General features: G+C 36.7%; 1 protein-coding gene across 1 annotated transcript in view; it reads right to left on the minus strand.

The window, feature by feature from the left end:
• The window catches only part of LOC117415471 (plexin-A4), a 224419-nt gene that overhangs the window by 35217 nt on the left and 173916 nt on the right, over positions 1-15286 (minus strand). The window contains exons 17-23 of the mRNA XM_034025896.3: positions 15030-15123; positions 14294-14533; positions 13834-13980; positions 13216-13450; positions 9885-10027; positions 8307-8575; positions 535-601 (exon numbers count right to left, since the gene is read on the minus strand). Coding sequence (XP_033881787.1) covers positions 535-601; positions 8307-8575; positions 9885-10027; positions 13216-13450; positions 13834-13980; positions 14294-14533; positions 15030-15123 — 1195 coding nt within the window. The remainder of the gene's footprint in view (positions 1-534; positions 602-8306; positions 8576-9884; positions 10028-13215; positions 13451-13833; positions 13981-14293; positions 14534-15029; positions 15124-15286) is intronic.

The following is a 15286-nucleotide window of genomic DNA, read 5'->3' on the forward strand; positions in this document are numbered from 1 at the left end:
TCACCAAACACAGAGAAGGAGGACTCTGAAGCCAGCAGCATCTACAATCTCTAAATCAAGGCATTTCACATTAAAGGTCCAAATTTGAGTTCAAAGTTTGCACCCTTTTTCTGAAGTCCATTTTAGGCTTGACACTTTACTGTGGTAAAATGTATTAAAAGCATGGAAATATGGGAAAGCACAGTCAAACATGGCGACTCACTGGGGGGAAAAAAAGTTACCCGTGGCAAAGAAACGCTGATGCATAGTAGAAGCATGGAGAACTGCTGTGAAAATGTACAGTGATACTGTGGATGGTCCTTTGGAGCACCATATCACTACATGTATCATCTTCATACTCCACTGGGAACAATATGTAAGCTTACTTATGTTGTTAAAAAAAAAGCATATAATACTGTAAACAGCTTTATGAAATATCATCAGATATGTACACTAGTCTGCTCGATACCTGCTGGTTATAATGTTAGGTTCAGCTCTATTGTCTGCTGCAGCTGACAGCTAAAAATATCAACACAGCAGTTTGCATCTGATTACCTTGAGGAACTTGTACAATAGGAAGGTAAACCAGTTGGTCAGCATCTTCTCAGCAACAGATTCAGTCCTAAAAAAAAGAGTAGGAATTAGGCAGGAAAAATGGTTTCTGGGTTGCTAAACACAGGCTTGTTACTATGGCACCTCTTCTGTCAGTGCCCATAGCAAAGAATTGCTAAGATTAATGTAGATCTAAAATTAACTCTACATGATCCATCCATTTTGAAGTACTGGTAATAAGCTACTGCTGGCACCAAATATATATATATATTTTTTTGTATTACCTTGATAATCGTATAGGAGATAATGTTTGTATAAATATGTTGCCCCTATTCACAAAATGCCATGTATTTATCTACACAGTTGCTCTTGAAATAGACCAATTTATTATTTAAACTTTGCTTTCTACATACCATAACTTATCAAGTAGTAAATGATTAACAACATGTAGAGCTTTTCTTAGCCTAAATAGGAACGACACAAACAATTTAGCCCTAAATTGTTTTATCATTTTAGAACAAAGAAATATAATGTAGATCAGAAAATTAATATATCTGTGTGTTTAATTTTCATAATTTCAATTTTATTTTATGCTACAATACAGCTACTAGTTATAGACATCAACCACATGTTAATCTGTGGACCTCTTCATAACCACTGCGCTTTCAGAAAGTAATATTGCAATGGGTCAGTGCCAGGACATGCATGACATGTGGTGCCAATGACACACAAGGTGCATTGGCAGAACACCTGGAATGGATTAAGCTTTCTCTTCTTCTCATCCTATTTCAGATTGAACTTTTTTGATCTGCAGTTCAACTGATCAGATCCTGTGCTGAATTAATAACTTAAAACTGTACTGTACTCAGTTTTATACAGGTATCCTGATGCTCCAACTGAACTTTTCCAATGAATCTCTGATCCCTTGTAATTTGGCAGTGGCTATTGTTGCGTCTGCAAATCCCACAGTAAACAGTTGCTACTGAGATTTGTTTTTTATTGAAAATGAATATTCAGGATAAGGGTTCTACATTTCTACTGGTCCTCAGGATTGATACACATGGCATTTTGCATTTGATGAATCTCAATATACCATTACAAAATACAACCCCCCACCTTCTTAATTCTCAGATGGCTGTTTTAAAAGGGTTAGATGAGTATCCTTCATCACTCAAATGAAAACAAAAGTAATTTTACAACTGCAGAAATGACAAATGCACATCAGGTTAGAGAAGTAGGTGCCATTGTGACGATCGGTAAATGTGTCGGTCTATAAAATATATTAGCTGCGTGTTCATTAATGAATGAATGAATTAATTAATTAATTAATTAAATAAATAAAAACTGTAAAAATAAAAATGTCATCGCAAAATAAGGGCAGTGACACATGACATACATTGGGATTTCCAGGATAGCATGAATATAGGTAGCACTGCTAGTGCACGGCAGGAGGAAGGTGTGTTGTTGGAGTTTTTGAGTCACAGAGCAACAGGGTGGAGAAATAGTTTAAAGTTATGGCGGTTCGACAATGCATTAGCTATGGCTGTGTTTGGTTGTTTTCTAGAGTTTAAGTTTGTAAATTAAATTAGTTAATACAACTCGACCTACTGCTGTGGTGGAAAAGGTTGCAGTGCCGTGGATGTCGTTGCAGTTTGGATTTCGTTGGGATTTCGAGACGACCGGGTTGCTGAGATCGGGTTTTCCCGGAGGATGATAGTATGACTACATTGACTTTGAACTATATTAACTAACTTTGATTGATATTGGGACATAGAATTGAATAGTGTTTTCTGCTTATTTATTTTCTTCTCCTTAAAATATAACAAGCTACCAGGTTTTGTTACTTGCCACGGCTAAAACAAGAGATGATTGGATTGTTTGTTGTATGGAATGAAGAGACTTTTAGCGGAGAAAATAAGTTTCTCTTTCCTTCCCTGATTTCTTTTCTCAAAAGACTCATAAACCCCTGTGCTCAACAATTAATATGTTGGTGGTTGTTTCTTCCCTATTGCTTGTACTGAATGCTTGGCTCTATGAAATATATTACATTGGGTTTGATTAGGCTTTCTTGTTCGTTTTGTAATAGGTGAGCTTTTGATATTAATATGTACTGCATCTTCTAAGATAATTATAGTGGCATTTCAATGAATATAATGATCTAGTTTAATTGATGGTCTTTCTGATCATGTTCTATTACTTGACCACCTTACCTTGAGTTGTCAATAATTTTGGTATTGTATGCTTGAGACAAATCATATTATATAGATGTATTTATTGGGTGCAATATATAAATAATTGTGCAATATAACAGACTTGTGCATTATATATATATATATATATATATATATATATATATATATATATATATATATATATATATATATATATGAAATACTTTCTGTAACTGTTTGGAAAACTGGAAACCTATCAATCTAATGATTAGCTAAATCTGATACAGATAATAAATGTATCAGTACCACAGTATAATTAATGACTGTCTGTCTTTTAAACGGGGTAATTACAGAGTTTATTTCGGTAAATCGGAAATCCTAGTAAAATCGCTTTTTTTGGTGGGGTTAAATACTACCCAGTGCCCTAGGAAAATACACCTTTATACCACTGAAATGTTGAAAATATGCCTGATATATGAAACACAAGTATGGTCTACAATAAACATGGCAAATCCAGCTGCTCTAGTGGAATAAGGAATAGAGGTTTGATAAAGTGGAAGGTGTGAGGTGAAAGCAATCAGCTAGAGAAGGTGACAGGATCAGAATAATAAGAGTGTAATTAAACTCTCCACGGCAGTGTAACAATTTGTAGCTTTACAGTTGACTTCTACTTCTCATGACCACCTATTGCATAAAGTGGTTGTTCAACAGCTCTGCTAGATAAAATAAGAAAAAATTCAACCTGGGTACAAACTGTTACCGCTATTACCCATGTTGCTTTGTACTGGTGACGTGGACATGACTTTCAACAACATGCCAGATGCATTTGTGGTTTTTTTTGGACTGTACCTGATTGATAATTGACCAAAAAACTAAAACCTATTATATGACAAGTGCAATCTCTGTGCCATTTACTTTCATTTGTATTCCAAGTCATAAGAAAATAAGAAAGTTCGGCCCATCTTGCTCGTTTGGTTGTTAGTAGCTTATTGATCCCAGAATCTCATCAAGCAGCTTCTTGAAGGATCCCAGGGTGTCAGCTTCAACAACATTACTGGGGAGTTGGTTCCAGACCCTCACAATTCTCTGTGTAAAAAAGTGGCTCCTATTTTCTGTTCTGAATGTCCCTTTATCTAACCTCCATTTGTGACCCCTGGTCCTTGGGTCGACATTGTCAATACCTTTTAGAATTTCGAATCCTTGAATCAGATTGCAGCATAGGTCTTCTTAGTTCAAGACTGAATAGATTCAATTCTTTAAGCCTGTCTGCATATGACATTTATGACTTTTAAACCCGGAATAATTCTGGTTGCTCTTCTTTGCACTCCTTCTAGAGCAGCAATAACCTTTTTGTAGCGAGGTGACCAGAACTGAACACAATATTCTATTCTTGCTAATGCATTGTAAAGTTTTAACATTACTTCCCTTGATTTAAATTCAACACTTGATTTAAATTCAACATTTAAAGTCTGTATATCCTGTCCATTTTTGATATACAGAGAAGTCACAAGACGTCGCCAAATGAAAGATTTGGTTGAAGTCAGACTCTTCAGGATACATCAAGGGTAATTGGATACAACAGATCCTTGCGATTACAGAATGTACCCTCGTAGACTCCATGCTCCCTGCAGTTGCCACTTAAATATACACAATATTTCCACCCATTAGTTAGCTGTACTGCATATGTGATTAACACGATTATTAGAACACACTCCCATCAAAAGGCTATGGAAGATTTATTTATACCTTTTCAAGATGTACCCAAAGTTTTAGTCCTGTCCTGAAATATGCTTTTTGTTCTGAATTCTTAAAAGTGGAAATGGCAAGAATAAAGCTTTACAATTCAGGTTTACAGCAGGTTTGCTTGTATAGATGTGGTGACAGCGAAGAAGAATATGTCTATGTGGGAGGTTTGATCCGACTACCTTTCACACTACAGTGGCTAAGCTGGCAAAAAATAGAATGACACAAAAAAATGAGGCTCCTCTCACAAACAGTGGGACTCCTTCCAGCATATTCCGGAACACGACGATTTTCCTTGAAATAGTAAATTAGTCTAAACAACAACATAAACCATTTTTAATTGGAAATTATTGTAACTGACAATTCCCTTTGGGGAAAAAAAGAAAATAAACTGAGTGACGCAGATGGTTTTGGCATCGATAATGGAAGAAGTCCAGCTGGGGTAGCCAGCCAGGCATTCATCTAGGAGCTGGAATGGGAGTTGATTTGCTGAAATGTGCTGCTACAGCCGAGACATGAAAGTTGTTGCTAATTGCATTTTATCCATTCCCATTTTTATGAATTTTGCAATAAATTATTATGAAAAGTACATATCATTATTATATTTACTTTGTATCTCTCGTTCTCTCTCTCTGGCCATGTTTTTGACCATGTGGCTACACTTTCTGATCACAGTGCTCAGAATCAATCAAGTAGAATTAAAAACTTATGCAAGAGGAAAGGGGATGGTACAAAGATTTTTTTTTAGGTATATAACCACTAAAGAATGACAAAGTGTCTCCAGTAACAAGCTGTGTTTTTGTTTGTAGTGTGAAGACAAGTGTTTAGCTCTGGGTTTCAAAGTTAAGGGTTAAATTAGAACTGGGCTTATCCAGCATTCTTCAGGCTTCATTCAAATGCAGGAACTCAATACCACAACAGGGAATTCATGTTCAGTCATAATATCAGAGGATTATGGTCCATTGCTGCCTGGCAGGGAACACCCATTTCAGTAGAACATGCAAATCCATCCTAAAAATATGATCTGTTTCACACTAGAAAACCAAGTGTTTAATAAACGATAATTTCCGCCCCAAAACTAAAGCTCTAATTTTTTTTTTTTTAATTTAGCAGTCGACAATTATTTTTTGTATTTTCTCACAATTTAGAATATCCACTTATTTCTAGGCTCAGCTCACCGCTACCACCCCCGCACTGACTCGGGAGCGGTGAAGACGAACAGACACTGTCCTCTGAAGAATGAGACATAAGCTGACCGCTTCTTTTCACACTGCAGACTCACCATGCAGCCACCTCAGATCTTCAGCGTCAGAGGACAACGCAGCTCTGGGCAGCTTACAGGCAAGTCCGCAGGCGCCCGGCCAGATTACAGGGGTCGCTGGTGTGCAGTGAGCTGAGGACACCCTGACCAACCTAACTTCAATAAGGGCACACTTTCGTTTCTTAATAGAGTACTGAGTTGAGTACCTGAAAGGCATTCAACTAGATTGTCAATTAACTGAACCACTAACTGGTCTAAATAACAAATACAGGACATTTATTTGGGTTTTACAAGCTACAAATAATCATAACAGTGTTGTACTTTTAAAGCAGGCACAACTAGGCTTATTCAGAAGATTAATATAGCAATGCTTTTTTCAATATTTATTCTTTTTAAATCCCTGGTAAAACTACTAGAAGCACAATTTTAGGTCAAATTCTTATATTGTTTTCAAATATCAGTCATGTTTACCATGTCTTCCCAAATTACTGACTGTTGACTGCTTTTTGTCCCTGTTTCTCTGATAGTCTCCCTCCTACACATCCCACCCCCCATCCCCCCACTTGCAAGTCTTGTTTATGAGCGAAATGATTAATCCTGCTATACCAACCCCTAATAATCACTTTCATCTAAAATGTCATTAAGTCACTTCTAATGAATAGAATATGTTTCTCATCTGTTGTCTCAGAGGTGCCACGTTCTATTACCATGTCTATCAAGTCTATGCAAATGTCAACCTTCCGAAGACAGAGTAATAAGGAGCAATTTAGTTTATGATTATGTCACTAACTGAAGGGGGGGGGGGGTCTTCAAGAGGGCACAGGAGAGCTGAGGCTGACTTGCAAAATGCCTGTAAAAGGTGAACGAAAATATTATCTGGTAGAGCCTGTTTCTGTAAGAACGAGGACTCATGTCTAATTCATGTACTGCCAAGAGTCTGGTCAAAATGTAATGGACAGTAGATACATTATGAAGTAAGAACCAAAAAAGGAAATGAATTGCTACCTTTACTTGTATAGCCTGCATTATTACTGTTTCAAAAGAATACAATATATTGCAAGGTGTTTAAGTAATAAGAAAACCATTTAAATGGCACATTAACCTACTATCGCTTAAAGAGTTATAAAACTCTCTGCAGTGTTTACAAGAAGCATATTATGCTTTACCTTTGCTGTATCCTGTGTTGTCTATTTTGTAGCATTATTTTTTCAGCATATTCCAGATTGTTTTGATATTTTTTATACACACATCATACTAAATCACAGAGGATTTGTTTCTTTTTCAACTTTTATTCAGGAACGTTTGCCAGAAGAAAGATTTTTCTTCTAAAGTTCTCAGCGCATCCAGGTCCTGCTCCCTCTTGCAGCAATGCTAGTGCTCTGAAATGAGTTACATCTTGTGGGAACAGAAAACCAGCGTTGTTGCTGGAGGCAGCATGATCTGGATACACTGTGATCCTCAGAAGATATGTATATATTTTTTTCCTGACAAACGCTCCAGAGAACATGTTGAAAAATGTATTGCCCAGTTAATTTATGACCAGTGATGTGTGATTATTTCAAAAGAGTTGGCAATATGTTTTAAAAAGGTATTTGTTTGTTGTAAACTTTGCAGTGTCTGAATAGTGAATTGTGTTTAAAATGCCTTTGGATATAATAAAGTGGAAAGTCTTTTATACCATTAGAGCAGAACACCATATAAATCAAAAAGCACAGCCTGAGCACAGTTTACAACCATTCCTGTCTAATAAAAAGATACCAGTAATACTGTAGTAAAAATCACCACTGAAAGGATACCCAAAGTATCTCAGATTATTTTGATTTTTCAATCGATACTTTTTATTAGTTAATAATAAGGAGGGTTTTTTGGTAAAGGGACACTGACTAGATGTCACTATACTAAAATGTCAAGGTTATAAGGGCTGCATTACACATTGCACTGGTAGGCACCAGATTGGAATGTCTCTCACATCTGTAGAAAATCTTGATAGAAATCTAATCATATGCGAACACCATGCTAACTGGCTATAAGGAGGTGGTGTTGGAAACGACTTTCTTTTAACACAGGAAGATTTTTTGTGTAAAGTGTGAAATCACTCTTTACTGCAAATAACTTTCCAGAAAGACTACCCTTATATATTGGATTAGTTTAGTGGTCTGCTTAGTTTAGTGCTCTGCTGTTGATAGACTTAAATCCTGAGTTAGAAATACATTTTGTAGTGTCATAATATTTTACAGTAAAGATCACCTATTTTTTGTTAGTTTCCTAATTAAACACCACTATATTACAGTGATGCATGGTGGAGGAACTGGGACAGGGGCACTACTGTATACTACGAGCTTACCCTCAGGTTAATGGCCTTTTTATAACTGGTTTAGATCTTTTGGAGGTCAAAATCTACTCCATCATTGAATACGTCATTCCCCAAACTAAGTTAAATTAAATTACAAATCAAACCAAGCTTTGAACCCTTGAGAGGCAGACACACTACAGTGCAACACATCAACATGATGTCCTTAAAAACAGATTCCAATAGCTTAACCTCATCTGGCCAGCAGAGGAGCAAGCTGTAAAGAACCGACACAGACAAAGCTCCTTACCTCCTCAGAAGCAGTTTGGGATGGTTTTTACTCTCCAGGTTCTTGTCGATGAGGTCTGACAGCAGCTGCTTCAGCACATCTGTGGCGTACTCCAGTTTACTCTGCAGAACTGTCATGATCAGCGAGGCGACGTTCCCCCGATCCCGCATGGAGAAACTGCGCTGGGACTCCAGGGTGCGGATAAACGACAAGAGAAACACCTTGTTGTTGATGAGCTGGCCAAACAGTTTCAGTCCCTTTTCCACCTGCTCCTGTCTGTATCCAGGAACCTGCAATCAAATTACTCGAGTTAATGTGCATTCCTAAAGCTCTTGCTTTTTGGAGGTACATATAAGCACATCATCTGCTTTTGTTTGTTAAGAGTGTCGTAGGGAATACTGTACTGTACGATTTGGATGTCAAAAATGAGTTCAGTAGTCTCGCAGGATTTGAAGTGCGGGGATGTCACATGTATTTACCCTTCAGTTGTTCTCAAAATCCCCTGATCCAGTTAAGTCTAAAACTCCTTCCCTAAGCTTGTTTTGTTGAGCTGGCTGTTTCTCATCATCTTGAAACATAAAACAGTTCTTAGATGATACAGCGCCTTCCGATTATGACTTTGTAAGATCATATGCCAAGAGAAATAAGCATTTTGTTAAATCATGGTCACTGTCTACAAAAGGAGACCAGTATCAAGTATAGCAAAGTGAGTTCCTCAAAGATGCTTCTTGTTTATAACTGTATGAATACAGTATCAGTATTAAACATATTAAAAACAATGATCCCTCCTATACTTTCTACATATCTTATTGTTGACAATCACATAACTTACTTATAATTGTCTAAATGCAATATATTACTACCAAAGAAGCTTTTCACTTGCTTCACAGCAATCTATACTTAGACAGCTTTCTGCTTTTAAAAATAATAATAATAATAATAATAATAATAATAATAATAATAATAATAATAATAATAATAATAATAATAATAATAATTTCACCTCAATCTCATAAATGAATGTAATTGTTTTTGAAATAAGATTATTTAATCTCAATAGATGTTCTTCACAAACTAATCTGAGTTACCTGTATGCTCTAAAACAGTGTTGCTGCATGTCATTTTGCTAATTATCACGAAGCTCATTATGATTTCAAAGCTGTTCGTTTGGAAGATGCCAAACAGGCTTTACCTTCAGTAGGTCATGTAGACAGTGCTTTAAATTGCTCAGTAGTTAATGCTGTGTACAGAGCCCAAAGGTAAACCTATGAACATTTTAATTTGACAAACACCACTATGCAGTTAATTACTAAACACATTCAACACCTTGGAAGGTTGCAGACCTGAAATGATGGGAAATTGCATTAGCTCTGAAGTGCCTTTTACTTTAATATTCTGCAATGCTTCATTCCAAGCCACAACACTGATTTATAAAGCATTGTTGCTATGACTGCACATAACAAAAACAGCTAATCTATAAAAAATAAAAACAAAGTCAGCTTAAAACTAAGAAAAATCTATACATCACAAACTGTTACATCTCCTGCATGATATTGAGAAAGTGCATATTCCATTAATGTCATGAATAGTAAAATGGACCTCTAGATCTCTCAGTACAGGATGCTCTTCTATCCCAGGGAAGAGGACCCTCATTGTGTAGGTCCGGTAGTCGAGGAATGGGATTCCAGCTCCATCCAAATGACTGGTCAGTTCATGAATGTCAGTCTGTAACTCTGCAAACGCTGAAAAACAAATGGAAAAAGGAGATAATACTAAAAAGATATATATATACACACACACACACACACACACACACACACACACACACACAAACCCCTCGTTATATCGCCCCTCGCTATACTGCGGATTCGGATATATCGCGGTCCTGGAGTTGGCTCCTAATTTTTACTGTCTAACTGCATATGCCTTAGCTGCAATATACATAAGTGTGCTTTCCATCCATTTATCGAGTGAGTTTAGTAGCGACATAAGGGCGAAAAAATGGTTTTCCATCCACTGCAAATTCTAGCGAGTCAAAGGGAATTCCCTGTGACGTTTCGTGATGTCATAGCCTAGTTTGCATGTGTCGCTATGTTTCAGGTTATTCGCAAGAAATATACTCGTTACATGATTTTCCATACATTTTTTTTTTTTTACTCGCTCGCTAGTATAGTGAGTATATTCTACCGAAAAAATCAATGAACCTTGGCCTTGTTCCACATATGCAGTTCACAAAACCAACAATAAAATGTACATCCCGTATGGGAAAACTGAACCTGCAGTGAGTGTCAAAAATGATGTAAATAAGTGTTGTCTGCGTAAAAGGTACTTACAAAGGTAAAGGTATAAAACCTGCAGCATTGTTTTCACATATTTTCCCACTAGTTTAAAGGTTGCTTATTCTATTTCTGCTGCTCTTTTGTTAGAAGTCTTCCAATTTTGTGTAGCACAGTTTAGGCTACTAGGATACATACTACTAAACAGCATAAGCAGAAAGAAAAAAAAAACAGTTGTATTATAAAGCCATTTAAAAAGTGTGTATATTGTATGTGTGTTTGTATATATATATATAAAATGGACGCGCTTAAGAAAAAAAGACAAATAAACATTCAGTTTGTTTAACTTCATTTTAAAGCTGGAGGGAACACAGAGTCACTTTGTTGCTTGGCACTTGGTTTCAGGAGACTAGGTTTCAAGCCACTGCAGCCAAATCGGCCAATCAAAAGCCCACTTTTAAAGTGCTGAAACGTTTCTTGCTCTTATGTTATTAGCTTTTTTAATTTTTTTGCCAGGATTTTATTAAACAAAGTAGCATTTTTTTAAATATACATATACATATATATATCTATTGTAAAAATAATTGTGTTTCTTATTTGCTCCACGTCTGCCAACTTGTTTTTATCATCAGAGTGTGCGCATTAAACAATGTGACGTCACTGGAATGGCGAGGAGGGGCGCTAGGACCAGAAAAACACTCGTTACGGTTTACATGCAAGTGTCGAATAAAATGTCGCTGCGAGTAAAAAATAAAACCACCTCTAGCGAGCGAGCTTGTCATGCGAGTAAACTTCTTAGAAGTCGACTTAAACCATTTTCCATAGCTTTTGTTGCATATATTTTCTTATTTGAGCTTAAAAGTTGGATGGAATAATAACACAAAGTAAATTAAATATCTATTTGCTGAAGTGGTTTTTATTTTAGCCAACGAGGTGTTCGTGTGGCAGCAATGCACCAGCAAAAGTCAGTGACGTCAGCTTCCCAACAACAAGCCTCCTATGTTGGGAATGGGATTCTTTCAATGCAGCAGGTTTGTGCATTTGAGAAAGGAACGGAAGACTCATGAAATTAATTGGAGACTGAAGTTCATGAGAAGCAATTACCCTCAGTAGTACGAATTAAAAAGGTGTGCTGCTTTTTATATGAAAAATCTGAAAAAGCGGGTTGCGTAGAGGACTTACATTGGACCCTGACACCCACGATAAAACAAGGGAGTGGTTGTACAATATTTGTAGTGTTCCGCGTTTCCGGTTTATTCCGAATTTTACCGCAAAATTACAGGATTTTTTTTTGTAACTGTACGTCGTTTTTACTGAGTTATACCTGATTGTTGTCTATTATTCAATATTATCCCGGTACTATTTCCTAGGAAATACACAATAATTTGATTAAAATGCTGCTTTATTTTTGACTCTGGCATTGTAATAAGCAGCCCTACACTGTATCCTCGGATACAGCAGATGTTTAGACGTCAGAGGATCAAATAACGTTCAACTGTCACTTCACAAACACACTATCATCTGATTAGGTTGGCCAATTAAAGTCTGATTATTGTGGCAATTGCTGGGCGTAGTAACTACTAGCTTGATCAAAAACTAAATTGAAATACTTACACGGAAATATAATATTTTTAATGGTTAAGAAATGGGGAGAAATGTAAATCAGTTCATGAATATTCAAAAGAAAACAAATGTTTCCAAGTGTACAACAGATGAGGCAGAGGATGCATAGCGCTGCAAATTCTGCTGCATTGAGGTACATGTTCACACTGACAATAAAAGAACATACTGAATAAAAGCGGCACATTAAACTGAAACAATAAAGTGAACTGAGAGACAAGCAATCCATTTATGTGGCTTTTGCACACGCTTTAATAAAAAGAGAACACAGAATGACTGTGTTAATGAGTTTGTCAGAGCGCTGTGCTTTGCTGGACAGCCACTGTTTACTGTAGAGGTATGTATTGGTGACTTCGTGCGACAGTACTGTCTGTCCATCAGTTAAACACTGCCTAAGCCAACAATCTTAATCGTAAATATTTGACAGAAAATGGTGTTACTTTAGTTGGTAATCTTATATGCATTGATGAAAATGTCCAGTGTGATTTTTGACCCATCTCCCGATGGCTTGTACCACCCAGTTCTGTCAACTGTCTTTTCTTTTTATGATTTCAAGACGAATAAACCTGGCTTGTTTTGTGCTGATGTCATGTTAAGTGTGTTTACTGAGATTTTTTCCTCCCGATTTTTACCAATGTTTAAATTAAAAACAGTTTTTTACCGATTTTATCCCTATTTTAATATATGTAAAATAAACACTTAAAAATTCCTGGAAATTTTTTTTAAGACAAAAAACGATGACGCGAAACACTAAGTATTTTTTAGCCTATTTGTTTTTCTATGGGTCTCGTGCTGTATCGCGGCCCTCGATATATCGCAGATTTATCTTGGACCCCAACACTCATGATATATCGAGTGGGTGGTGTGTGTGTGTGTATGTATATATATATATATATATATATATATATATATATATTAGTACAAACAGACTGTGAGAATTACTTACATGGAGAACATTAGATCAAATAACACAAACTGTCGGTAAGAAACTTTTAACCCAAATTCAGCGAAGCTGCACTTCTATTTTTTTTTACCTTCTTTACACTCCAAAGCCACTCTGGACTCCAGGTTGTCCATCTGCATTTGCAGCCGCTTGAGGGTGAGGTCGCTCTCTCTGGACTTGCGCTTGTAGGCGATGAGCACCACCACAATGAAGATGATGAGCAGGCTACCCGCCACTGCAATGCTGACGATAGCTGTGTGGCTGAGTGGGCTGTCTGAGGCGATGTGCACTACGCCAGGGGAGAATTCCACCCCACCAACACGTACCTGAACCAAACACATTCGAGGACAGGCATTATTACTGCTCTTTGGATTTTTAAAAAAATCGAACAGAGGCCTTATCTCTAAGAGAACTGGATCAACTCAGCTTGCTGTGTGTCCATTGTGACAATTCACCCAACGTGGCTCTGCCCAACTGCAGATCTCCAGACTGAAGGAGATATAGGTTGCAGTTCAGGCTGGGGGACTGACACCTCTAAATAGTTTTCCCCAGTTTTTCACAGATTACTCCTGAACAAGGATTTAATGACAACATTTTATTTTTACATCTTGTACCCCATAAAAGCTTTTTTATGGGGTACAAGATGTAAAAATAAACAGTTTTATGGCTATTGTAAGGACCATGTTAGCAGATATATTAAAACACTCACCAGTACTTTGTGCCTCCCAGTAAGATTGGGTGATTCACACAATAACTGGGTCTCAGACACTGTTAAAGTGCAGGGCTTCTCTCCAATCAGCACAGTGTAATTCAGTCTGGCATTCCCACCAGGCGCAGGAGGGAGCAAGTTCCGACCCTGAAATTAAAATAATAAATATCGCTCCATGGGACGAAGCATGTATATTTTATAACAAGAGATTCAACTAAATTATGCCCTGATTCAACTGTAAATTATTCATTTTGTTTGCTATTATGAACCATGGCTGTTTGTGTGGCATAATATAAGAACACAACTTCCATAAAAAAAACCTCTCTATCATATTCTAAAAACAAGCCTATAGTAAAAAGGTAATATCCATGTTAATGTCCTTATTGTACAATATGAAAAGTGAGAATTAAACCTTTTTAAAAGGTCTTTTAAAAAACAATATCCAAAAAAGCCATCTTACCTTTAGTATGATGGGCGAGCCAGGTTTTAATTCCAGTACTCCGGAGGGACTCAGATGTTCAAACGTGGGGTTTGGGTAGTAAATGAAGTTTGTGTTGTTAAATATCAGCAGTGTCTGTACGTTGTCTAGAATGAACCCAAACTCATCTGGACGCTCTACGATATCAGACTGATGGTTTGAACTCACTGCTAATTCTGGTGCTTGGCAGATCATTGTGGAGGGGTCGAGTACTTCACAGGTCTATGAGAGAAAAACCAAAACTCTTAACTCAATAGTTAAACAGATAAAAGCAGAAATGCAAACTCACTGAAATGCCAGCTAGAAATCACAGAAAACACATTACAGCCTCAAAATAATACATCTATGACAGTTCTAACCAACACATGTTTGTAGAGAATTGTGTATGTTCTTCAGTATGCATTAGATATTGACTATCAGTGTTCTCAAATTTACACCAAATTCCAACCTTAGCTGTAAATGCATCTAATGTATACATTAAAAAAAAAAAAAAAAAAAAAAAAACTTTATCTGGAATTCAATAGGGTATTCATAATGTTTTTTTTGTCCTCATATTCCATCACTCAGTAGAGAACATTGCATTCACTGTTCCCTGGACCGGCTTAAATCTTTTGTGGTGAACAATATGTTTTCAGACTCCCGTGACCTTGAAATCCTTCTTTAACTTTTTCAGCATTTCACTACACCAAGTTCCCAGGCTCCCAGTAACAATACTTACATTGAGAGTCTCCACTCCGTTGTACTTGGCTCGGATTAGAGGGTTTTGAATGATGTCCAGATTGGTTCCTGACACTGTTACAGGTGTACTACCACTATAGTATATAAAAAAAATAAAAAATAAATCACAATTTGGTTTTCTTTGACCAGCTGCTTATAACCTCCACAAAAATGAAAAAAAGCTATCTGCCTTACAAAAATAAATAATGCATGTTCAAATAAAGTGTAATTGAAATCCTGAATTTTCTTATAGTTTGG

This window comes from Acipenser ruthenus, chromosome 7 (genome assembly GCF_902713425.1).
Source record: "Acipenser ruthenus chromosome 7, fAciRut3.2 maternal haplotype, whole genome shotgun sequence".
NCBI classification, from domain to species: domain Eukaryota; kingdom Metazoa; phylum Chordata; class Actinopteri; order Acipenseriformes; family Acipenseridae; genus Acipenser; species Acipenser ruthenus.